Below are 24,971 nucleotides of genomic sequence, written 5' to 3'. Positions count from 1 at the left end.
CAAAAGGCTCAGGTCATTTAGAAGCGATGCACTCAGAGCGACAGCGCAGGCTGTGCCTGCCTGCCTGCCTGCCTGCCTGCCTGCCTGCCTGCCTGCCTGCCTGCCTGCCTGCCTGCCTGCCTGCCTGCCTGCCTGCCTGCCTGCCTGCCTGCCTCCCTCCCTCCCTGCTTCCCCTGGCGCTCCCGGGGGATGTGCTGCCCTATCCCCGCTGTTACCTGCCGGGGGAGCGGGGGCGGTGCGGGGCCGTGCCCGCCCCCGGCCCGCGCCCCGGGGGAGGCCGGCAGCTGTCGGCGGGTGGGAGGCGTCTGCAGCTGGAAAACAGCAGCTCCGGTTGCTGATCAGATTTGGGGGTGGGGTGGGAGGTGTGTGTGGGAAAAGCCAAGCGATGGATCTTCCCTTCTTTTGACAACACTCTCCCCTTCAGGACTAAGTCTGCACTGGAGGAAATTAACTGCGAGGGAGAAGCGCTAATCACACCTCCGAGTGGGAGCTAACTCCCGGGAGCAGCGTGTGCTGCCAGCCCCAGGACATTCCCTGCCTCCAACCTGAAGTGATTCCTCCTGGAACGGTTCAGTCGCGCCCGCAGTTCACCTTTGCCTGCAGTTAACCAGCGTGCAATTTGGGTTTAATGGAGCTGGGTTTATTGTTCCTCTTTGGACTTACGATTACGTCGACTGCAGGTAATGTGAATTTCTTTATTTCTTTGCCCACTTCCACGCATGCACACAAAGAAAAGCTGGCTGGATTTTTTTTTTTTTTTGCCTTTTTTTTCTTTTTTCCCCTCCTTCCAAAAGTCTGTAAGCAGCAGCCCACTCCGGTGCACTGTAAAGAAGCAGACACCAAAGCCGTTCTTTGGCCGTCCCCAGGTTTAACCCAAGCCCAGCGGGCTGGCGCTGCAGCCCGGGGCGGACGCGAACATAACGGTGCTCCCGGTGCTCCGCAGGGAGCGGGGATGGCTCGGGCCCGGCTCGGGGTGGGGCGTGCGGGCTCGGGGCTCCGGGAGCTGCCGGGAACTGAGCGCGGCTGTTGCAGGGTCCGCGCTGCCCCGGCCCCGCTCCGCGCTGCCGGCGGCCGGCCCGGGACACCGCGAGCGCGACGAGAGCGGAGCGGCGGCGGCCGCGGGCGGCAGGGCCAGGGCGGACGGCGGAGCGCTGCGGCACCGGGCCCGGCGCTGCACTTGCTACACCTACAAGGACAAGGAGTGCGTGTACTACTGCCACCTCGACATCATCTGGATCAACACCCCCGAGTGAGTGCGGGAAATGGCGGGCGGGCAGCGGGCGGAGGAGCCCCGGGACCCCGCGGGCACGGTGCGGGCGGGGGGAGCCGGGGGCCGGGCCGGGCCGGGCCGGGGGGAGCCCAGCGCAGCCCCCCGGGTCCCCGCAGCGCCGCTGTGCCTGTGCCGGCACCTGCCCGGCCCGGGGACCCCGCACACCGCCACGGGGACAGCGGCGACAGGAGGGAAAAGCGGTGATTTCCCACGAGAAATCTGTTCCTAACACCTCGCCCCGCGGGGAGAGCAAGAGTAGCGTGTGTGCGTGCGACCGCGCTGCTTTTGATACAAATTAATGTGGAAAAATACCGAGACGTTAAGACAATGTTTGAAAAATTCAATGCGGCAGATTTTAAGGTGTTACAAAAGGAAGTTTTTTACAACCGTGCTCTGCGGAAACACAAGCTTTTGTTTCAACTCGTAATAAAAGCAAATGTTGAAGCCGTTTCCCCTGGATTGGAAGTTCTGAGCTCCACACAGGGCGGTGGGGTGCAGCACACGTGCAGAAAAGCTGCTCTGCTGTCTGTACTGACAGTGCTTAACGGGAAGAAAGCATCCAGGAAGAGCGACACTTTGCCTACATCCTAAAGGTTAGAGGCCTCCTTTTCCTACACCGCTGTATATATCCTGTCTGAATAACCAAAACAGACTTCAGATTTGTAAAGATTCTCACAGGCTAATAGGATCGTGCAGCAGCCACAGCGATCAATTCAGTACAAAAATAATCAGGAGATCAGATGAACCTGTAGACAAATGACTTCAGAAATTAAAGTTCTTCAGACTCCGTGATGTGAACTTCTACACATCCCACCAAGTGTTGCAGTGACTACATTCTGGGAACAGTTGTAATGATTCAGACCTGCGTTTGAATCGATTGCAAAGCTTTTAATGAGATTAAAATAACAAAAGGAGTAGTCAAATAGAAAGTAGCAGTAAACTAGGTTAAGTCAAATGGGGGTTAGGGCACTTAATTTGTAAATTCACGTGTGTGTCCTGGCTAGAGGCCATGGCTGATGACGTCTTTTGAACTTCTACCAACCTGTAAGTATCGTGTTTTCACACAAGTCATTCAATTCTTGGAGTTCCATACCTGCACTAATCCACCTCAGGATTACTTAGGGCTATTTTAGCCAAATATTTATGACTCAGTAAATTTAAGTCAGAGCTCACCAGTGAAAATGGGGGAATGGCATTCCTTTTCCCCTACGCACTGAATAAATAGACTTCTGCTAATTATAAACATACTTTTTTTTTTAAAAGGATATGCTGTTTTAAGTCTACAAGATTCATTCCAGTGCCAAAATTATTTAGTGTGCATTAATTCAGTGATATGGAGAGTTTTCCTACATTAATGTTTTGTGCCTATATATATATATAAAGAAAAAACAAAAAATCAGAAAATAAAGCATATAATGTTTTCGTGATACCCGTAGAATTGGCAGTGAAACCTCTATAATAATCCAAATATTAAACAGTTGGGATTCTAAATCTTTGCTTTTTAAATTGAAGTCAGTTTACATAAAATAGCAGCAAATCTCTCAGACCTGTGAAGTCTACCTCCACTGGGTATAGGTCAACCTGAAATGATTTAATGTGAGGACTAGAAAATTCTTTTTATATAATTCTTATGCCATGTAATGGGATGTTTCTATGCACACCATGGAATGAATACACTAAATTCCAATATTAATTTTTTCACACAGTATAATACATTTTTAACTCCAAAGACATGAACTTGTAGAACCTAACAACACTGTTGGAACTGGGTGAATTGGGATGCTGGGAGCCCTCTGAGACTGACAAAGGGTGGGTGGATGATGGTGAAATTACTCTGGAATTAGTCTAGCAGGGACTGAATTTCCTGGACTCTGTCTGAACTGGGTAACTTTGCTGTGGTACAAAACTCTCGCTGAAACAGTATAGTTGTGAGTTTCAGAAATCCCAGGATTCTTCCTGGGAATGTTCCTGGGGCAGAGGTAAACATTACATTAAGTACACTGGATATTTTGAACCATCTCAGTGCAACAGGAGCAGGATTTAAGATGCCATGTGCCATGAACAGGCATTAATTCTGCTCTGGTAATTGATTTGGAATTGCATCTCAGGAAGCCAAGAGATTCTTCTGGATGTGAATGAGGGGAATCAGGCCTGCTTGGGCTATTCAATATCCTGAGCAAGTTACACTAGTTCTTTGAAATGGAAGTAACCACTGGATGTGTACAGACTGGCTGTTTGTAAAAAGGGCTTTTATGTTGCTCTTGTACACAAGTTGTGGAAAGTTTTTATATTTACTGAAAATTTGGCTCCAATGCAACTTGGAGAATCATACACACAGTGAGAGGCCAGAAAGTTAGTGTTAAAGTTTGGAGAAGTTTTCCTGACATCTGTTGATTCTGGTATTTTTCTTGATTATTTACTTCCCCCCACCCACGTCAAGCACTACAATTGCTTATTTTTTTTCTTTTCCCCCTGACGTATTTGTTTTACTTTGTCACTTCTTGTTCCCCACAAAAAATTCATCAGTACTTTCTGTTTTCAGGCTACTTTTGGTTACTTTTGTACTTTAAAGACAAACTGTAATTCCTCCCCTGGTTTCTTCTGCTTTTCCCAACAGGAGCTGTTAGACATTGTTGTAATATATGCAAAACAAATCCTGGTCACAGACTCTCCTCCTTTTCTGGAAAAGCAGTTAAAGTTTTTATTGAAGCTGTTGGAGGCAGAGTGACAATAGAAGGTCTATTTCTATCCCTGCTGAGAAACCACTTAGATCAGCAGGGTGACAGTTGTAGAAAAGCACAAAATTGCAGAATGTGGAGCCTCTGACTCCCTGCAGCTTTTGCCAATTAAATGAGAAATTATCTCTGCACATATGTTTTGAGCATTGCTTTATACTTGACTATGAACCACTGCTGTTAGTCCTGACCACAAAGAGCATCAGTTTTGTTTGGATATAGTGAGTCTCTCATTCTGGGAGCAGTGGGAAAACTGGAAAACAAGATGACCTAAAGAAAGGCAGGTAAGTCAGAAGAGAATAATGCAATTATGTGGTGTAGACAAACGTTGCATAGCAAAGGTAATTAAAAGGTGGTAAACTGCTCTCACTGATAAGATTGATTAGCCAGGAACTAGTTTGCAATGCATTTTTTTGTCAAGTGATTAATTATGCTTATCTTGATCTATAGCTACAGACTCATTTTAAAGAATGAATTGTCTTTTAAACAGTACCCTCTGGTGTAATACAGACACAGATTGATGCTTAATTTTTTAAGTTCAAGAAGAAAATATAGGCAAAAGAAAATATGGGCAAGACTACGTTTAGATCTGCTCTTCTTCAAAGGGGTCCTATATTTCAATATGAACTGAGGTTGTGCATCCAACAACAATAATGATAATTAATAAGAGTTCATTCAGTTAATAACATTAATGTTGCTGCATGAAGTTTTATCAATGCTCAGAATGATGAGTGACAGATTAAAAAGGTGAAAACGCCTAAATAAAGTGTTACTATCATGAGGGCACAGATACTCAAGTGGTCTTCAATTCTAAAACAAAAGTGTGATGAGAATCTATGGCAATAATCCAGATATTTCCAAAGGAGAATTCCTCACTCAAACTAAGCACTGAAAATAAGAACATTTCTTTTGAAGGGTCTAGAACAAGACAAAAGTATTTTTTTTTCCTAAATGACATGTCATTTTGTTATTATGTTCAAAAGAGGAGTGACTGAATGAAATTCTGCAACCACACTGTAAATCCCAGTTACATGATGATCAAACAGTTCTCTCTGCCAATTACATGAATTTTTGAATCAGGAACAGTGGATGGACAAAGTGAAAGGCAGATTTTGATCTAACACTGTGTTGCTGCTCTGATCCTCTGTATTTAACACATGTTCTGTTTTGTCTGAGAGGGCAAGGACATGGACAGGACTTGTCTGTCTCTTTGCTGTGTGGGATACACTGGGAGAGGATCTGGTGAGTGTCCCATGCTGTGTGAGCACATGGGGACACTGGAAGGATCTGATGTTTTGTCACTTAATAAATTTGTTTCTGTGACTCAAGCAAGTCAGATAAACCTTAGCAACAAGTTAGCTCCAGGCAGTTCCCAACAGAAACGTGTTTTCCTGACCTCATGTGACCACTGGCTGAGGGGAGAAAGGCTTTTCAGACGCTTCTGGTTGTTGCTGTAAGTGATGACAAATGGATTTGTCAGGAACTAAACAGCCTGAGCAGATCCCACCTGCACCCAGATCTCCAACAAATATGAGTTAATGATCCTTGCTCATTACTGACTTAGGTTACCATCAGAAAGTCATCTCAGAATGGAAACAGTCTGTAGCCTATCATCACTCCATTCACAGTTTTACTCACACACACAGATGATATCTTGGGATGCTGTTCCAAAAGACAAGATTTAATACAACTCTGCTCTAACTGCATGTTCTTCTGGTCAACTTTTCCTTCATACCATCTTCTTGTTACCTGCATCTCTTTAGTGACTAAATTTTGTTGAACAGAAGCCCACAGCACAAAATTCAAGATGTTTTTAATCCTTATGGACATTAAGTGATGTTCCAAATTATTATAATTACCCCAATTCTGGATAATTATATTCATCATTAAATAAGTATAGTCATATAAGGTATGTATGACATCCTGTATTTTACTGGAAATAAAAGCACACAGCTAAAGATCTCTTGTTCAGAGACACAATTAAGCAGGTGCTTATAAACTGCAGATCAGATCGAAAATCCCTGCTAGCCAAAGGCGTGATGATAAAACAGTGGCTGCCAGCCAGGAAGCTCAAATAAGGAAGCTGATCTGTCAGCTGAACAGTGCACATGGTTAACCATCAGAACCAAGTGCCAAAACTGAAATGATGAGTCTTTGTTGAGTTTATTTTTTTTTTTTTTTGAATGAAGCTTGCCCTGATTTTGCAATCTTTACTATTCACATGGAGTCTGTTTGTCTTGCAATATCTTCATGTGAAATGGAGAAAATTTCAAATAGATTTACTGAACATAGTAATTATGTAATTGTTATATTTGATTGTGGGCAAACTGATTTGATTTTAGGCCTCTCTATTCAGAGAGATATTCTTACATATTAAAAATGTGTACTGACTTCATACTTTCAGTGTCTCACCATCTGAAGTGTGCATAGCTTGCATGCCCTCCTCAGTCCTGAAGTAGAATATCTCTGAGCTGACTGACAGCACTCCCAGGACTGATGTTTTACAGCAGTCTCTCAGAAAGACTTGAAATGATTTGGCTCTGCAGTGACAGTCCCACGTCCCTGCAGGAGCTGGCCCTGAGAAGATGAGGTCAGGGATGAGACACGCTGATAGCCAGGGCTTGGAAATTTCACTACTGCTGCTCCTGCTGGTCTAATTCTAAGAATAAACACTCCCGAGGGCTGTCAAACCACAGTCACTTTCACCAATCTTACATTTTAACACCATGTGTTTATTTTCCCTCGGGTTTTTGTTCTATTTGTTTTTAAACCAGCGGTGGGTTTTGAACTGTACAGGCTGTGGAGAGAGGTAGGAACATGCATTAGTTTGTGTTCCTTGTGTGCACTGCTGCGGTGGCTTCTGAAGCAGCAATAAGTACTCTGAATTTTGGTTTGAAAAAAACCTTAATTTGATTCCTTTCATCCATATTTCCCAGCTGCCTTTTGGGCTTTACCTCAGTGGTTTTGTGCCACTGGTAAGTGGTGTAAGAACCACTTACTAAAAGTACTGTCTACCAGTCAGAGGGAGAAAAGGAGTAACAGGAGTTTGGGCCTGATAGACAAAAGATACTGCTCTAAATTTTACTTATTTCTTTAAGTTATGATCATATATTTTGTAACAGGGCTGGGCAGAGATTGGGATTGATATGAGGCACTGAAGGAGATGCTGAGAGTTGCTTTGAGAGAGGTACTTCTGTGAAATACTGGCTCAGTTTGTTAGGTCAGGTGAGCTCTACCCAGCCTCTCTGGGGATTTGGGGTGTTAATGGACACCCCCAGGCTTGCTTCATATTGTTTACCTCAATAAATATACCCCAGCTTTTCACTTCACAACTCAGATATTGTTCCGACCGTATCTGAGAAACAAAACCTGTAAGATCCCTTTGACAGCTACAGGAGGAGGATGGAGAGTGATAAACAGTCTCCAGATTCTCACAGTGCCTGACCTGGGTACCAAGAAGTCCCAGGGGGACGAAAATCAAAGAACTGATGTGGTCAGTGAACCTGAGTGGTGAAGCAGATGTGTGCAATCTTTGGCTTATTACCTAAGTTAGCTGTAACTAATGGACTAAAACTAATCAGCATCCTCACAAATTAGCTGGTATTAATTAAAGGATAAGACAGCAAGGTCATGGAGTACATCTTTTTGGACAATAGGAGCTTGTTCAGTATCTAGGAACACTGAGCACTACTAAATTGAGAATGTGGAAAAGAAAGGTGTGGCTATAAAGGATAAAAAGTGTTTCATCTGAAAAGAACTTAAACTTCAAAAAGCTTCTCAGAAAAAGTGCAGTTTCTGAGAATGTAGACCGGATGACCAAAGCAACAAGTCAGACATCCTTTGGAGATGTTTTACTCCTTAAAAAATGATAAGGATGGGTTAATATGGGAGGTACCTCTATTGTGCACTCGTAAAAGAACAAGCCTGTTATGGGAAGAGCTGCAGCCAAGTTCCAGAGCAGCCAATGATCTCTTCATCTGTAAAGCTACACAGTGCTACTGCAGTGCCTTTATATTCAAATATACACAGAAATATCTGTTATTTCCCCCAAGCATCATCCTTCATTTTGGGGACATTTTGTTTCACTTAGAGGATGGTAAATTTTGCTTCCTTTCTGTATTCTTTGCTCTCAGTGGTCCTAACAGGGATCCCATACATTTTGGGATTGTCTGGAAACACTGGAGACTGTTGGGAGCCTGCTGGCCTGGATGTGTGCCAGAAAATATATTGCTGAATCCTGAAATCACAACGTCTAAGATGATTGCTGCAACCCCCTCATCCCTTTGTTTTGGCTGAAACTCACCAGTGCCCTGGAGGTATCTACTGTGTTTAAGTGGCTGGGAAAGTAGAAAATAATAGCAGCTCATAGATCAATTATAATGTAGCATGAGAAACTCAGCCACATGTTATAAAAATTAAAATAAACCAATTGGATTTGTCTGACTGAATTGTGAGCGTTCACAGTGAGTGGGGGACAGCAGAACTCAGGCAAATCCTATTTCCCAATTCAACCTGAAGGTATTAATCCTTCAACAGGCAGTTTTCTTCTGTGAAAAATTTTCACTGTTTCAGAATGGCTGTTCAGTGGAAAAATCACTTGGTACCAGTTACTTGGTACTTCTTGTCCTTTTTCAACAAACAAATGCCAATTTCTGTTAATTTAATGGCAAAACTTTGCTCCAAGAGCTAGCTGGCTCTTAGGGAGAGAGCTTTTCTGATTGTGTTTTGTGGACACGAAGTACACAAATAATCTAGGTTATTTCAGCCTCTGATACCCAATCTGACAAGAACACACTGTGCTTTAATTAGTTCTGTGCTGCTCTCTTATGCATGAGGTTATCTTCAGTTAATTATCTGTTGTACTGACTAATCACAATTACAACACATGGAATAATTGCAAGTACTGGGAGAGCTGTGCTAGTTTTGTTGGGGTTTTTTTTGCATATAGAGTAAAGAACAAATAGCTTATATAGAAGAAGCAACCATTTCCTTAAACTCAGACCTTCTCTTTGTTAGAAAATGCTTAAGAACTGAGCACACAGACCTTAATGCACCCACTGGCTGGCTGGAGTAAACATAGTAAACCTCCCAAAAGAGTGCAGATCCTCAGAAGTCACAGATTTGAATGTTGCCAATCAGATACCAGTTCAAAGTAGTACCTTGGAAAGGCTGATTCAGAAATGTCTAGGTTTTCTTATTCTCCACTTTGTAGAGAAGAAAAGCATAAAGGAACCACAGCACACCTTAGCTGTAAATACACCTTAAACTCTTATTAGTTTACTTTGGGAGAATTATAGTCTCCTAAAGGAAGAAATGTTGCACACTGAGTTAAAGGTCAGGAATTCGATTTTTCTTGTGAAATGTAAACCTTAAGAAATTAATTAATTAAAAACCTGTGGATGCTGCAGAGAAATTAAAAAAAAATAAATTAGTGAATGGCTTAGCCAGTTCTCTGGCCAGGGACTGGGTCATAACCACAAGGAATACAGTGTAAGAAACTGGAAGTTCAGGATCCCCCCAGTTCTGTCTCTGCCCTCCTCCAGCTGATCCTCATCTTCACTGAGGAGAGAAAATGCCCTGTGTATATTCAATTCAGAAAGCTCTTCATGATGATTGTTGGAAAGACTTTGAGTTGCTTTTGAAGTGTATCTGATTTGGGTTTTAATTTTTTGATTAGAAACCAAAACCAAGCATATTTGGATTAATATTGTATTTCTATCTCTGACTGGCAAATCTGCACATTACCTTACACAAAATCTTCTCTTGGACATTCTGGTAAACGTTGTTGCATTGGCACATGTTTCTGGTCCACTGAGAATGAAGTAGCCTTGAATACATTTTCTAAGCTATGAAGCATAACGTACTTCATTAGAAAGATCAGAAGCAGTATCTAAAATATCAATTTCCTCCTTTGCTTAAGGCTGTGATTCATGGCTCTTATCATTTGTAATTATAATCATAATCTCCACTCCTCCCTGCTTGCTGGAATTTACTGTCTCTTAGGAAAAGCAGCAGACTGGTAATGGGCCTCTTCCTCAATCACTGTAGTTCACACAGTGATGGATTAAGGTAAAATTGAAAGTTGATGACAATTCTGGTTGGTCCATTAATTTGCCAATTGCAGCAATTAAGAAGAAAACTCATGCCCTTCTTTCTCTGGCTATTTGGGCACAGCCTCTGACTCAGGGGAAACTGTGACTCAGTCTCACAGAGCTTTTGGTTTAGAGAATTACAGTAAAAAAGTCCAATATAATATTTTGAAAGAGTGAACTTTTGAACAAGGAACCACTTTAAATAATAACATATTATAGTGTTTTATGTCTCATTAGCATAATGTAGGATGACATCTGCAAAAGCTGCAAGCAGCTTCTTTATACCCTGGCAAACTGTCTGTCATTAAAACAGGGCTCTCACATTTGTCTAAAACACAAAATTCATCTTTCCATTTCAGTCTCAGTTGGAGCAGGAAGTTGAATAGCAGAATTTTACCAAACAGTTTTCATAGAGGTTTGCCACTGTTGAAAATAAAGGAACTTTCCCCCACTCCTGCCTCTAAATACCAGTTCTTACTTCATAAAAAACATGAATGTGAAAAAAAAATGACCATCGAGAAATAATTTATGTCAGAAGTTCCCTACATTAGCCATTTCACATTCATTATTGTAAAGCAGATGTCAGTATAGAATTATTAATACTCTTAAATTATAAAATGGGTCTTGCTTCTAATCCTAAAGACAACAAAAAGCTTTTAAAATGATGGTTTGAGAAAGGAGGCCAAAATTAAGTCCTAAAGTCTTTTGAGACAAATACGGATATTCTTGGCCTCTCCCAGTGTCCCAGTGTAGGAGTAAAGCAGTGAAAATAAGGAACATTTTCTGCATGGAGGCAGACCAGGATCTGCTGGAGAATAACCATCCCCTGGGCTCTGAACACGGAAGTATTGCTTGTGATTTTCTCTCTCAGGATGATTTTATGATCAACTGAACTCTGACAGGTTCAGGCTGTGAAAGACAGGGTGCACTGTTACAAATGTACTGCAAGTGCAGAGGTTTGAATAAATGATTTGCATCAATCGTACTGATATTGCATCAAAAATTATTGTAGAGATTAGGAAAATAATGTTTCTGAACCTTTTAGCCCACCATGTGTGTGGGAAAATGGAAAATTTGCAGGTTTCCCATTAGCAGCTTAATGATGTTTTTATGAAAGCAAATGAAAGAAGCAGAGCTATGTGAAGGTAGTGGTTCCAGACTCATTATTCAGGCTTTGTTCTGTAACCTTTCTGTAACCTTTCCAGACTGACTCTGACTTCCTCTTCCCTGCCTTTATTTATTTATTTATTTATTTTTAAATTCACTCCTCCCCTCCTCTTTCTTGCTTTTCAACATGAGATTCTCTTCAGATTTTTAGTCTTTGTGGATTTTTGGCTTGCTTAACCCATCCTGCAAGTCCTCAAGAACTTTTATGAGTCTCCAGAAGTTTCATAGGGAGTACAGCTGCTGTTGACTGAGATTCTTTAACAGTTTGAAGAGTAATTTATGACATCAATCCAAACTATGCAACTCTTTCTGGGGATGTTAGTAGGCAGTGATGAACCGTGTCCTTTTCTGATAATAATGTTCACTGTAACCCATTAAAGAGAAAATCATGCAGGGAAATAAAGAAAGGTACCTCCTCCTCTTTCTTGGTGTGCTGCAGCACAGAATAGGATCTCTCTCAGAAAGGTAGAACCATACAAAGAGGATTATCTGGGAGTTTCTTGCATTTGTAACTCTAGGGGTTGTGACCCAAACATGATGCAGTAAATGAATCATGCTGACAGTCCTCAATTCCTCAATGATAAAATTAATGGCAAATCAGGCTCAGAACCATGAACTACATGACAACTACACAATGTTACTGATCTGGTGGAATCAGCATAGCTCCTCTGTCACTTCAGACCTGCCAAGGCATTGAATGGAACAGATTTTGTGCGTTGGATGGGGAAACCAACACAGCATAGGAATAAGGAGGAAAATAAACAATAACCTGGGGATGTATTTGTATCATCTCTTAGGTAGTCCATTTTTAAATTTTTTTATAGTGTAGCTGCCAATTAATCCTTCCAGGAATGCTACTGTCTGCTAATTTATAACTTGGTGAAAGCCTGAGTTGATGGGGCAGAAGTTATGATCTGGTACAGGAGAACTTACATGAGCATAGGATTTGATTTTTCTGCCACTATTTATTGCTTTCCATCAACAGATCTCTTCACTAAAACAGAAAAGAGATGGAACACGATTTTACTTGGTTCCTAAAATACCCAATACATGTGATTCTCACAACAGGAGGACTGTGCCATATGGACTGTCTAACTACAGAGGCAGCTTTAGAGGCAAAAGGTCTACAGGCCAGGCTCAAAGCACTTCCCAGTCCTCATTCCGATGTTCGTGTTGGGATGCTCGTGACCAGCAGTGTTTGCAGTTTTGCAGAAGAATGCAGGACAGAAGAAGGTGAGTGTCTTTCCCTATCACTGCAACCTGGCCACATGATGAGGCCGTTTCATGGAGATAAATTAATCAAGATGCATTTATCAAGAGGAACTGATTAAAAGGTATTGATTTTAAATAAACTCTCCTCTGCAGTTGTGGTGGGTTAACCCTGGCCAGCAGCCAAGCACTTACACTGATTCTTGTTCACTTCCCCTTCTGTGGGATGAGGGAGTGAACAGGAAGAAAAAAGCAAGAGAACTCCTGTGTCACATCAGAGTTTAATAAATGAAGAAAAGAGGCCAGAGCCAGCCAGTACTGCTTGCAATTTTATTTTTTCTGTTTCTTTTTATGATGTGGTGCTTTTGAAAAAGCAGATCTGTCCAGTTAGGGGCATGCTAACATTTAACTGTTCTAGAATGTTTTATGCAGTCTAACAAATAACATGAAATTATCATTTCATCTATGGGGACATTGATGAGGACACAGTGACAAGTTTAGGCAATCTCTATGCTACAGAAATCATGGATCAATGGAAAAGACAGAGGAGAAAGACCAATGCAGGGAAGAGGAACACAATTTCATTCAGTAGCACAGTGTGTCTGGAGGATTCTGAACAATCAGGTATGTTACAGAGGCTTAATATTAAAAAGAAATATTCACTTTCCATAAATGTTCTTTTACTTGCAGAACCATTAATTCTTTCAACTGAATATTATCACCCCTTCCTAAATAAGGACAGAATTTGGCCCATGAGTTGTTTGGGGTTTTTCTTTTCTCACTTAATTTTAAAAATAAACTTTATTATACACAGAACTGCTACAACCTTTCTTGTGCTGATGTAACTCCTTCAAAAGTTGGATTATTTTTCACTATAAGCCAATACATATTTTGGCCTTTTTTTTATTATTATTTTTTCCAGGATAAGGCCTGTTCCTGTCTATGATGTTTTTCCTTGTTTGGCACTGCAGCAAACTAAGCTTCATGTCCCAATGCAGTGCTTCAGTAAAAGCTGAAATGTTAAGGTAAAGAAACAGGAAAAACTTTGTGGAAGAATTATCTGGAGGGAAAAGTAAACCTGCTTTTGATGGCAGGTATAAGGAGTTACTGTGACCCAGTAGCCAGTTTCTATATTGCCACTTTTAAAAAAGCTACACCAACACCCTAAATTTTTTGCTCTGAAGGGAAGCACTTGGAATAGAAGTCCCCAAGCTGAATTTATTGCTGTGATTATTTGAGCAGAGCTAATTAGAGAACTGTGTAGAGCTCGCTCTGTGTGCACATAACCAAGGAGGGCAACCACAATTATCTCAGGTAACAGGGATTTAGTGCTGAATATTCAACAGTTTGGCTGTATTTGTTTGATGGTTTGTTTTCTTTAAAGCTTTAACATTTATTTGCTGGAGCTCAGAAACAAGAACTTAAGCTACAACTTTCCCTTGAGATGGACAAACTTGATGCTTCAGTGTGATGCCAGTGGAGAATTCAGCAGTAGGCAACACTTCCACTTCAGCAGTGCCACTCTGAGGGCATGGGAACCTGTATGAAGAAGCTTTTCTCCCCTTGAGAGAGCCTCAGAAAAGGATCATCTTTATCATGTAACCTGGCAGGGAATGTATCACTATTGAGGAAAACATCAAAGGCAGACCCAAACTTCAGCAATGCAAAGCTTCAGGAAACGTTTTTCTCTGTGATTTAAACAAGTACAATAGAAACTGTTCCACTCACTGCTTGCTCTGTGTCTGAAGAATCCATCCACAGCTCTGTGCAGGCAGCTGCCAGTGGAGAATGTGGAGAATTAGAGGGAGATTGCCTCTACATGAGTTCTCATTAAGAATAAACAGATACAAAATATTTCTCCTGTTAATGTATGCAAGCCTAAATCATTATATTGTAACTTTGTGGCAGACGTTTAAATGACAGTATCTATGCAGAATAAATATGAATGGCTAATATAAATATTATTATAAACTATAGCAAGTTAAGAGTATACATTGAGTATTCAATAGATTACCTAATTTAGGCACAAATTATTCCTGCACTTGGAAGTTCCATTCAAACACACTTACAGTGATTATTTGGGGATGCACTGCAGTTGGTGAACAGAACTGCAGTGATTCATCCCAAAGAATTTTCCTACAGATGCAAGGGTAGGACTATGGAACTTGATGCCATCAGAGTAATTTCTGTGCTGGCCATTTGCTGCCTCAGGCCCCTACAAGTCACAGCCACAGCACATCCCCTGGGCTTTGCCAGTGCTACAGATCCCACCTTTATCTCTCCATTGAAACACCAGCACCAAATCACCTGGAAACTTGGCAATAAGGATTAAATCCAACCCTGGACATTTTTCAGTGTAAATTATTTCTTCAGAAAGTATGGACTTCTTTTTGCTACAAGGATGCAAGAGTTAGTAAAGGAAAAAGAGTAACGTTTGCAAATCCTGTTCTATATTATTTAAAAAGAGAGGAAGTCCCTTATTTGTGACATTACACATTTCTGGGAGGTTGACTGACCTTCAAGCAGACTTTCCCCAGGGCACATAGGTTAAACTATACTCCCATGTTGTTAAGTTATGTTTTATAAGAAGAAAGATGGAGACCAAAAGAAAAGTGAAATCAACAGTAAAAATGTCTATATAGGGCTTAAACCAGTGGTAGTATTTTTTGTTTGAAACAAGAAAGGGAGGTCTTTGCTAAAACATATGATATATTTTATATATATGTGGATATATTTCATAAATAAATTATTACAGTTATAAAATTAAATATATCTTTCAGTTATTGCATTTGTATCAGTTCCTTACTTGCTGTATAGCTGATTTTGTACATTTATAGAAAATAGATTATTTATTGCATAAAACCACTTCACATACTATTTTCCCGTATTTTTTTTTAAACACACTGTATAGTTTTGGGGTCTTTAAAAGAGAATGAACTTCTGTTATGAAGAATGTTTAATGTTCTTAATGTTCCTTTATGTTCAAAACCTGGAAATTTCTTCCCCTGCCAAATCCCTATACCCAGGTCATGCAACTTGCTGCCTTCAAGACGTTGATAGTTCTCCTGACAGTCTGGGAATTGACTTGGAAAACAGGATAACAAATTCTGTGGTAATAATTATGCATAAAAAGTGACATTTCAATTTTGTGTCCCTTTTGCTATAAATGTAACCCTCATCTGTCCCCTACTCATGGGAGAACCAAGGCAGTAGTTATTTGTCCTGAGAGTACTTTTTGTGGACAATGTCCATGGAGTTCAGCTCCAGTGAACACATCCCAGTGCTGAACAAGCCTCCAGAGCCTCAATGGGTACATGAACTGCTCAGTCTGTGTTTGGAATTATCCTGTCTTCCCTCACGTGAGTTCAATTTAAATGTTGCATTTGAGGATGGATTCACACCTTCCCTAGTCTCAAACACTCTAATTTAATTTTTAATGATCATTTAAAAAAAAGGAAAATAAAGAAATTAAAGCTGAGTTCTTTTTTTGACATGGAAGCGGATTTAGCCCTTAAGTGGGGGGGCTATAGGTGCTACTGTTGTGTTTTCTTCTTAGGAAAGAGAAATCCCATTTTTTTCTACATGAATTCTACATTCAAGTGATTTGGTTTTGGGACTCTGGTGCCAATGTACCAGTTAATGTAAAAATCAGTCCACTGTGAATACAGTGAAAGAACGAAAATGAGAAGTAATGTTGTATCAAGCTCAGAAGAGGGAAAAGTTAACTATAGACATTTCCAAATAAACCTATAAACCACAGCATTTACCTGAAGGCTGTGTGTGCTGGATTCTGGCTTTGAGCTGTCATTGTTCCATCTGGGAACAGTTAACAACCATGAGATAATTTTTACCTAATTTCATGTTTATAGAAAATGTCACCAGTAGCATTCCTCATTGACTCAGTTTACCTAATTTTAAATTTGCACTAGAAGGCATTAAGCTAATTTGAAGTACAACTCTTTAGAAGTTATACATAGAAATAAATTAATATACAACAAACGTATGTTTTTAATTAAGAAACAACTCTTAAAATCTGATAAATTGTAGAAGAATTAAAACTTTAGAATTAAAGGCTCTTTCATCTTTCAACATGTAATGTTAGCGTAGTTAGGTGTCCTCAGAATCACTCTTGTTCTGGGATATTAGTTTGAGGACATTTGTACTTTTACTTTTGTAACTACAAATTAGTTCCAGTTCTTACTCTATGCAATGTAAAGCCATATATGTACAAATCTCCTGTAATTCTGTCAGAGTTCCATAGCATTCATTCTAATTCCTAGTACAGAAAGTTCAGTTTTGTGTTGTTGATAGCAGTAAAAACAATAAATGATCAAAAACAAAGGAAACAATGTAAAAAGGAGCCTTGGAAAAATGTAAGTTTTTATCCTCAGCAGAGAGGGAAGAGAAGAGATGTGAGTGCAGCCCCCGTGCAAAGGGCTGTGAGAGAGAGGAGAGCCCCGTTTTGTTCTCTGAGTTCCCAGAAGGAATTTCAAGGAGCTCAGGGCTCACAGCAAAGCCCTTCAGGTAAACTCATCAGAAGGAGAGGGGAAGAGCCATGGAACAACATCTCCATCACCCCCTGCACCTCTCCTCCTTGGCTGTGCCTTGTGACAGCCACAGAGTCTGGCAGGGGGAGTCTGAGAGGGCACCAGAACTGGAAGGGGATGTGTCCTCCTCCATTGCTGGGTGGCTGCTCCCATTCCCAGAGCAGAGCTCATCCCATTCCCTGCCCTTTACAGTAAATGGCTCTTTGCCTTCTTGTGGGGATGGGGACACCATTCTGTTGATTCTGATTCTCCCTACGTCCAAAATTCTTGTAATGCCTGGAAGCCAAGTTCATCTACAGAGCCTTCTCCTTTATGTCATCCCTACATTGATCCCCCACTGGCACCATCGTTCACATGCACTCAGATGCTGTTTTTAGGAGCTGGCTGTCAGAACAGCCAGACAAAAATAACTCTGCTGTGGCAGATTGCTGAGGACAGTCATGACAATTTGATTTAAGACGACAAAATAATTTGTCTTGAAAAAAGTGAAATGCAGGCTGACTTAAGACTGAGTAATGTAACTAAAAGTTATCATGAGAAAAGGAACAAATTCTATCCATGCAAACATTAAATCTTTCAATCCACAGCTTGAAATCTATTGGAAGAGTAATCAAGGGAAATTGCAAACAGATGACTCTGAGAACAATGTTTGTTTTCACTACTAGACTTTTACAATGCATAATATATAACCTGATCTGAAGAGCTTTATGCCACAAAGAAACATCAGGATTGAGAGATTTAAAATGCTAAGCAAGTTAAACAAAGCATATTGCATCCTCTGTTTACCTTGCAGTAGTATCTTCCAAACTTTGCTTAAAAGTACATTTTAAAGAGTAGTTTGACTTCCAAGGTTTTCAGCAGTGCTTTAGAGGACAGATGTGCCTTGATGTGCAGAGGAGGGACCCATGCAGTTTGTTGGTAGCACAACTGAGCTGCAAGAGAGGTTTGGGATGAGGTTCAAGCCTTGGCTCCTGTTCTGCCATGGGAAACACCTCTCTGAAACCTTGGGCTCTTACCACTAGCCTAGAGTGGCCCCAGTGTCCCCATCAAACACCCCTCCCCTAATCTAAGTCTTCTGGATTAGTTCCCTCCTTTTATTTCAGTTTTACAACAGACCAGGTGCTGGTCATTTCCTGAACATACCACTTTCAGAAATTAGGTAGATGTGTAGGTCTGAGAACTCCTTTTGCACCTCTGTGTTACTTTAGGGATCTAAATATCTTCAGCGTGTGCTATCATCGGTCATTGGTAAGTGGATACCTTGGCTCACACTTCCTGCAGATGTCTCCAGCAACATAAATGGAACTGACTGAAGTTCGAGCCCTTTAACAATAAAGATGAGAAGTCTTTGACATTCAGACTCCATTTTCCCCATAAATATTTCAAAAGGTTTTTGAGATAATGGAGACACTAAAGGGCTAGCATGTTAAACAATGAAATAATCTTTGAGAAGGGGAGTTTCCCTTCTACCCATTACAATGGATATTCCATTAGACTCTAAGTCACGTTTCTTAACTAATCATTTCTGCTAAAGCTGTTTCTTAGAGTGTGAACCAGCTCTCATTTAAGTTACCGAGTATTTATGTGTTTTATTAATGGTACTTTTGCCACAACTTTCCAGGATCTTTGCTCGGCTGCAACAAATTATAATAACTGTATTTTTTTTTTATAGTTCATTTTGATTTAGCTGTCTTGTTTTTACAATTACTCCTCTCACCTCCATCCCAAAGAACTGACTGAATTTAGAAATGTTTAAGTGTCTCACTGCTTCCCTTTGGTGTTCCAGGCCTGGCACCTGTATTGCTGTGGAAGAGAGCTGCCTTCACTTATCAGTGCAGGACCTCAGTTATGCAAATACTTCCAACACAGATGTGAAGAGGGTGGGAGTCTTTTGTCATTAAAAAATAGATGCGCAAACTACTGTAGCAATATGAAATATATATTGAATGGCTAGTGTATGAGGTGAGCTACAAAACCACAGAAGAGCAGATGGAAAAAATCAAAGCCCAGAGGCTCCATTAGAAGATTTCTGGAACTGTGCACATATTTATTAAATTCTGATATCATTAAGATGCAGTTCCCAAAGAGATGGTTTTTAAATCTCTAGTTTGTTTCCCCATATCTATCACAGAAGAGGAATGCATTAATTTCACAATGAAGCCAGTTTGCAGTTCCTTCTGGTGTCAATTTGGATAATCATGGGTCAGCTAAAGGTCACATTTTCAGTGGTTTTAAGACACTACAACTGAGAATCAGATTGAACTTAAGCATTTGAATTCTTAAACGTAAAAATTTTCTTTACACAAATCTGCTCATGAATTAATACATTCAAAACACCTGTACCAGGTGCCAAGCGTTGTCTTTGATTAATATTCTTCCTTTAAGCAAAGTTCCAAAGAGATTGGATACTCTGTATTTGCAGGAGCATAGAAGAAAAATGAAAACTGGAGGAGAGGAAATCCTGCACCAGAGTTCAATAACCGCCAAATCATAGTTCTGATTCTGCTATCTTGTTATGGGATCTCGGGCAAATTACTCAGGCTCTTACTGCAAACACTGACACAAGGGCAAGACCCAAGGCTGTGTTTGTGTTAAGGTCCCTACAGAACAAGTCCTACGCCATGCTTCTTTCTAAGTAACATTTTTACTTATAAATGCTTCTGGTCGTGTTTGAGAACAAGTGAAGGATCAATGTCTTTTGGTAGAACTGTCACTGCACCTCTGATTGCTTTCAAACAATTGGTCAGCTACTGCCTACCAGAAGCAAAACGCCCATAAAATAGTCCCATAAAGTACACAGAGGGGCATGCACACAGCAAACAGTGTTTGGTTCTGGTGGTGATTCAGAGCAGAGCTAAGGCATAGCCAAGGTCTGAGCTGGTTATGGCTGCCTGTGCATTCAGGCACACATTGGCTGTCTTGAGACAACTCAGTAGTGCTCTGGCTTGCTGGTTCCAGTCTCCTGTGTGCCTTTGAATAAAGGGTCAGAAACATTTTTAAGAGAACAGTGACACGTAATTACCAATCTAGACTGAGGAAATGTGGCATTAGGGAAAAACCTGAAGAAAACTAAGGGGCATAAAAAACTCACTGGCAATTCACATTCCCTGCAAGAACCCCAAAATCAAGCTAATGTCCATGGTGCTCACTGCACCCAGGCGCTCAGAAATGTCTCAATATTGCTACTGTTACTGGCACCAGTAATATTCAAATGCACATCTCAGTTGCTCGTGTGCATTCTCTGAGGCACCCCTTGGTGTAGGATCCTGCACATCTCCTTAGGGGCAGCCCAGGACGTGGCACCAGCCGGGCTGTCCCACCCTGTGCTTGCCAGGGCAGAGGACAGTGTGGGCACCAGGCCCTGTCTCAGGACATGAACTTCCAGCACTGTGCTACCCAAGCCAAGGATTCGTGTCAAGGGTTTTTTACTGCAGCAGTATTTATTTCATAGATGTTGCAAATGTGTTCTCCCAAATATCACAGAGCAAACAGAGTACACGTGTTTTACCAGTTACATGCACTGCCTTCACAACAGTTCTCAAAGCCTTTATTTCCACATATGCTGCACTATGATTTATTTTATTTAAAAAGGCAATGTCCGTTGCCAAACTCCTTCTACTGCGCCTATCTCACTTTGCACAAAACACCAATTTCAAAACAAACACTGCCTATTGGAAGAAATGAGTTCCAAACTCCTCTTTCCTAATTTTCAAGAAATGCTGGTAAAGAAAGAACATGGCACAGCTACAGTGTCTGAAGTGGCCTCCAGCATCTGTCACCTCTGCTGCAGCAAGAGGAACTTCAGTTCAATCTTTCAACAACTCATTTTTTCCCCTTTTTTTGCACAACTGCCAACATTCTTGATAAGTGTGTCTCTCCTCAACTGGCCTGAATAAGGTATGGCTTTTTTTTAAAGCAGCACTTTTATAACAGGGCTGTCTAACAGTTTGAATTGGAACACCAACCATCCAGAACGTTCCTAAGTAGTCAACTCCTGTTTTTCAAGTATTCCTCTGTTTGTAAACAGTGAGTAGTTTACACATCAGTTTTTGTGCTTCATCTGTTTCCCCTACTGCAGATTCCATTGTCTGCAGATCTCACTTCCGAAAAACAGTCTTAAGATGTTTATCAACTATAATTTTCACTTAAAAGCCCCAGGAACATTTCATGCTGCACAAAATACCACAACACTGATTTCTTGAAAAATTCTACAGATTTTTCATTTTGCTGTCAAACTTGGGCATACCAGTTCAATCCCTCATGATTAGTTACTTTAACAAGGAATATGATCACTTGATATATTGTTAGCACTTGAAATGTGCTTTTAAATAATCAGCTGGTTTAGACATAGACTCATTATAAAGACATTATTCCTACTATTTATTCAACTTTTCTATTACCAGAATCAAATTAATGGCACTGGAAGTGAGTAGTTGTTCCAGTTTCTCAAATACAAAACATTCTTCTTGAAACTATACAGACAAATTCAATTCTGCTGTCCATTGCTGTATTGTGCCACTTCTGTACAGAGAAACCTTGCTCAAAGTCAAGCCCTAACATGAATAAAAACCTGACCTTTATATAATTAAGGAGAGGAAATCTAATGTGACATCACTCAAAGTTTATGTATTATAGCAATAGGAACACTAAGGTATTAATTCTTTGAAAATAGGCTTAAAGGAATCTGACAGGTATTTGTATTATTTTAAAGGAACATTTTATTCAAATAATTTTTTTTTTCTGTTAATTCCTCACATATTTAGACAATTCTTTCCTTTGCCCTCCCTTAGAAAATCCTGGTTCTTCAGAGGATTTTGGTAGAAACAGGGAGGGTGCCTTGAGTCATGACAAACATTGTTGGATGGGTCATCCTGGACAAAGGATGCTGTAAAGGAACTTTCTGTTGCTTGATGATCTGCTTGTACTAAACCAGGCATTCAAGGATATCTAAGATTATTAACTCAGCCAGACATCTGTCAAAAGTGGTCATAAGCAGAAGAAAGTTTGAAAAGTTCAAACACTCACAGCACTTGCCTAAAAGGCAGAACTTTGGTTTATACAGGAAGCCAAAAATGCCTGGAATTTCAGAAATGTGCCAGACAAAAATAAAAATGTAACATGTTACCTAACTAAATAGCTTTTTGATGCAGGCCTTCCTTCCTAAAAATAGTAGGTCCGCTTCAAAAGTGTAATAAAATAAATGCATTTCTGTTACAATTTCATAGAAAATGGCAGCTCAGTTGATGTAAAAGAAGAAGTTTATGGTTGAGATGCACTGCCAGAAGTATCCAAGCTTGTTTTTTTTTTTTTTCCCTGTAGTACTCTTGAAGCAGCCAGAGACTTCACTCTTGTTATTGCCCACAAATACAAAATGCCACTGTCACTGTTTGACCATCTGTGTGTTGGCATTTTCACACTCTACCTTCCCACGGGTAAAGCATCTACACTCTGGCATTTTCCTTCTTGGAAGACAGGCAAAGTGTCCCTCCCTGCCCCAGGGTGAAAGAAGTGCCATGGGACACCCGACTCCTCACTGACAACAAAAATCCCTCCATGTGGCAGCAGCAGCAGAAACATTGCAGGGAGTCTTTGCTGCCCCAAAGTGTTTCATCTGAAAGAACAATTAACGTGAATAAAATGTCATTTCTCTGCTCCTTCCCTCTGACACCACTACTGCAGGCAAGTGGCAGTCCTGGGTTTGATTACAGAGATTTATTCATCATACTTGTGGAGAAGTCCTCATATGGGAACCATTTGTGATTCATGAATGATCTGATCTGGACTTAACTGATTTAAAGATTGGTCCAAGAACATCTGCAAAAGTATCCAAATGGTTGTGTAAGTTACTTTCACACATGGTTACATACCACTTCACACCTTCTGCTACAGCTTTTGCATGCAAAACCACCCCCCAAATTCACTGAAGACAATGCAAAATAAGTTAGATTTCAACTATAATACCTGATAGGTAGGTCATGGTTTGCAGCTGCCTAGTAACAAAAGCTTCTCAGTAATCTGAAGTCTTGATTTTATATAAAAAAATTTGGTACACTGAAGTTTCTGGCTGCGTTGCCTTACACAACTGTATTTTTTTCATCGAATGACATTAATTTAAAATGTGTGACTTTTTTTTGAAAATCCAACTTTTGTAATTCTTGAAGTTTTAAGTGGAAATTAGAAAAACTGGGCAGGGATGTTAAATACCCAAATTACTTTTATCATCAGTACTTTTATTCTGTAGAACAGGACAAAAGTAATGAGTACATTTCATTTTTTCTATTAGGGGCAATTACCTTCAGTTACAGTTGTATGGCCTCTCCAGCCCTTAACACTCAGTAATTTTTGTAGCACACCTCACCCCCAGAATACTCAGTGCTAGTCATAACATCTATTGGAAACAATGGCACTCCTCCAGTACTTAAATACCCTTTCTAGCAGACAAAGATACACAGAGGAAAGCAGAAATGGCTGTTTACTTTTGAAATGCTTCCAGGAGTGAACCTATTTAGCTCCCTTGGGAACTGCAGAGATTCTACTGTACAGCCTGGGAGAACAGGATTCTCTCACTCTTACATCCCAGAGTTTATCCACAGCTATCAAAGCAATGCACAGTAATCAGTGTCATCACTTCTGTTTCACCAACAACCAACAGAGGCTGTGAAACCGGCAAAGCTTTCCCCAGGTTCATCAAGTGGGAACCGACTCCTTTCCCCACAAAACTGTTCTATCTCTGAGGTGTTCTGGGGATCAGATTTATCTTTGTAATTTTTTTTTGTGTGTGTGTGTGGGGTGTGTTTATTATGTAATGTCTTGCAGAATTCAAGTTCAGCTTGCAATACTTGTGTGTGTATCCAGCCTCTCTTGAATGCAGTTAGGAAAGACCCACAAACACTGTCAAGGCATGGGAAAAATGCTGCTCTCGAGAAGTGCATGTTCAGAAGAATAAACAAGAGCCTGTCATTACTCATCTGCAGAAGCAGTGGACAAAGGGAAGTAGCTGTCCTGAAGAGCTTTGTTAGCTTCCAGAGCAGGATTTTATGCCTGCAAATGTCCCTTAGGCACAGAGCTGGTGGGTTCTGTAGTGACAGCACTTCCACATGGATGGGGTTACACAGGAGTTCAGCAGGAGGAGCAAACCTGAGCAAAGCAGGAATTTATCTTGGGTCAGTGCCATCGGTAACTTCTATTCATGTTGTTCAGGCAATTTTACTTTATTTCCATGAAATAATCCTTCCCGCTCCAGGAAACATCAGCCTGTATTTACCATAAGTAGTTCCCTAAATCTTAAATAACGTCGTTTTTAAGGCCAGACACGGAACCTTGTAGTGTTTTCACTGAACATAGCAAGATTTAGACATCACTAATTAAATAATTTCCTGAGCAACCTCAACTGGAAGGGAGGACCTGCGTTTATAAGCACTCTTGGCAAAACAAATACATCTCTGACATTCAGTAGGAGTGAGATGACCCTTCTGGAAGAATAAGTCTGAAATTAAGTAGCTGAAATTGTTTGCACTCCTTACACATTTGAGTACCAAAATTTATGTTCATGTTCAGTCCAGGCTTGGGAATTACCAGACAAAACAGAAATGTAATTATAATTAGAATAAAGGAGGAAAAAACCAAAACTCCATAACCTGGCAAGGACCGAAAATTATGCATTTCTCAAAAAATGGATTACCAAAGCCCAAACCTTCAGTTTCCTCCTCTTTTTCTACCTAGCAAGCTAAGACAATACAAATTCAGTTTTTATATAATATTGTTATCTACAGGTTTGGGGTTTTTTTAGGAATGTGAAAGGAAGCCAACATTTCTAGTCCAGCTTTTTTTTAAAAAACCCAACCAAACAAAAAAGTGTTGGCTTAGTTACTAACATGGAAATGGTAAAGGGGAAAAGGGCACATCATCCCATTTACAATCATGTTACAAGAGCATCCAGGCTGTTCCCAAC

General features: G+C 40.6%; 1 protein-coding gene across 1 annotated transcript; it reads left to right on the top strand.

The window, feature by feature from the left end:
* The first annotated feature begins 250 nt into the window (after window positions 1-250).
* Window positions 251-14,020, top strand: EDN3 (endothelin 3). The gene is made up of 4 exons (XM_062505145.1): window positions 251-680; window positions 1,033-1,249; window positions 12,333-12,497; window positions 13,858-14,020. The coding sequence occupies exons 1-4, from the start codon at window positions 629-631 to the stop codon at window positions 14,018-14,020; spliced, it is 597 nt and encodes a 198-aa protein (XP_062361129.1). The 5' UTR covers window positions 251-628.
* The last annotated feature ends 10,951 nt before the right edge of the window (window positions 14,021-24,971 follow it).

Source organism: Cinclus cinclus, chromosome 18 (genome assembly GCF_963662255.1).
Source record: "Cinclus cinclus chromosome 18, bCinCin1.1, whole genome shotgun sequence".
Classification (NCBI taxonomy): domain Eukaryota; kingdom Metazoa; phylum Chordata; class Aves; order Passeriformes; family Cinclidae; genus Cinclus; species Cinclus cinclus.
The sequence above is the reverse complement of the archived record's forward strand: the minus strand, read 5'-3'. Positions and strand labels throughout refer to the sequence as shown.

Bases quoted from the DNA above. Each gene is read 5' to 3' on its own strand.
- EDN3 (XM_062505145.1), top strand. From the start codon at position 629: ATGGAGCTGGGTTTATTGTTCCTCTTTGGACTTACGATTACGTCGACT. The intron at 681-1,032 runs GTAATGTGAATT...CGGCTGTTGCAG, and splicing joins TACGATTACGTCGACTGCAG to GGTCCGCGCTGCCCCGGCCC. The intron at 1,250-12,332 runs GTGAGTGCGGGA...TTCTCACAACAG, and splicing joins ATCTGGATCAACACCCCCGA to GAGGACTGTGCCATATGGAC.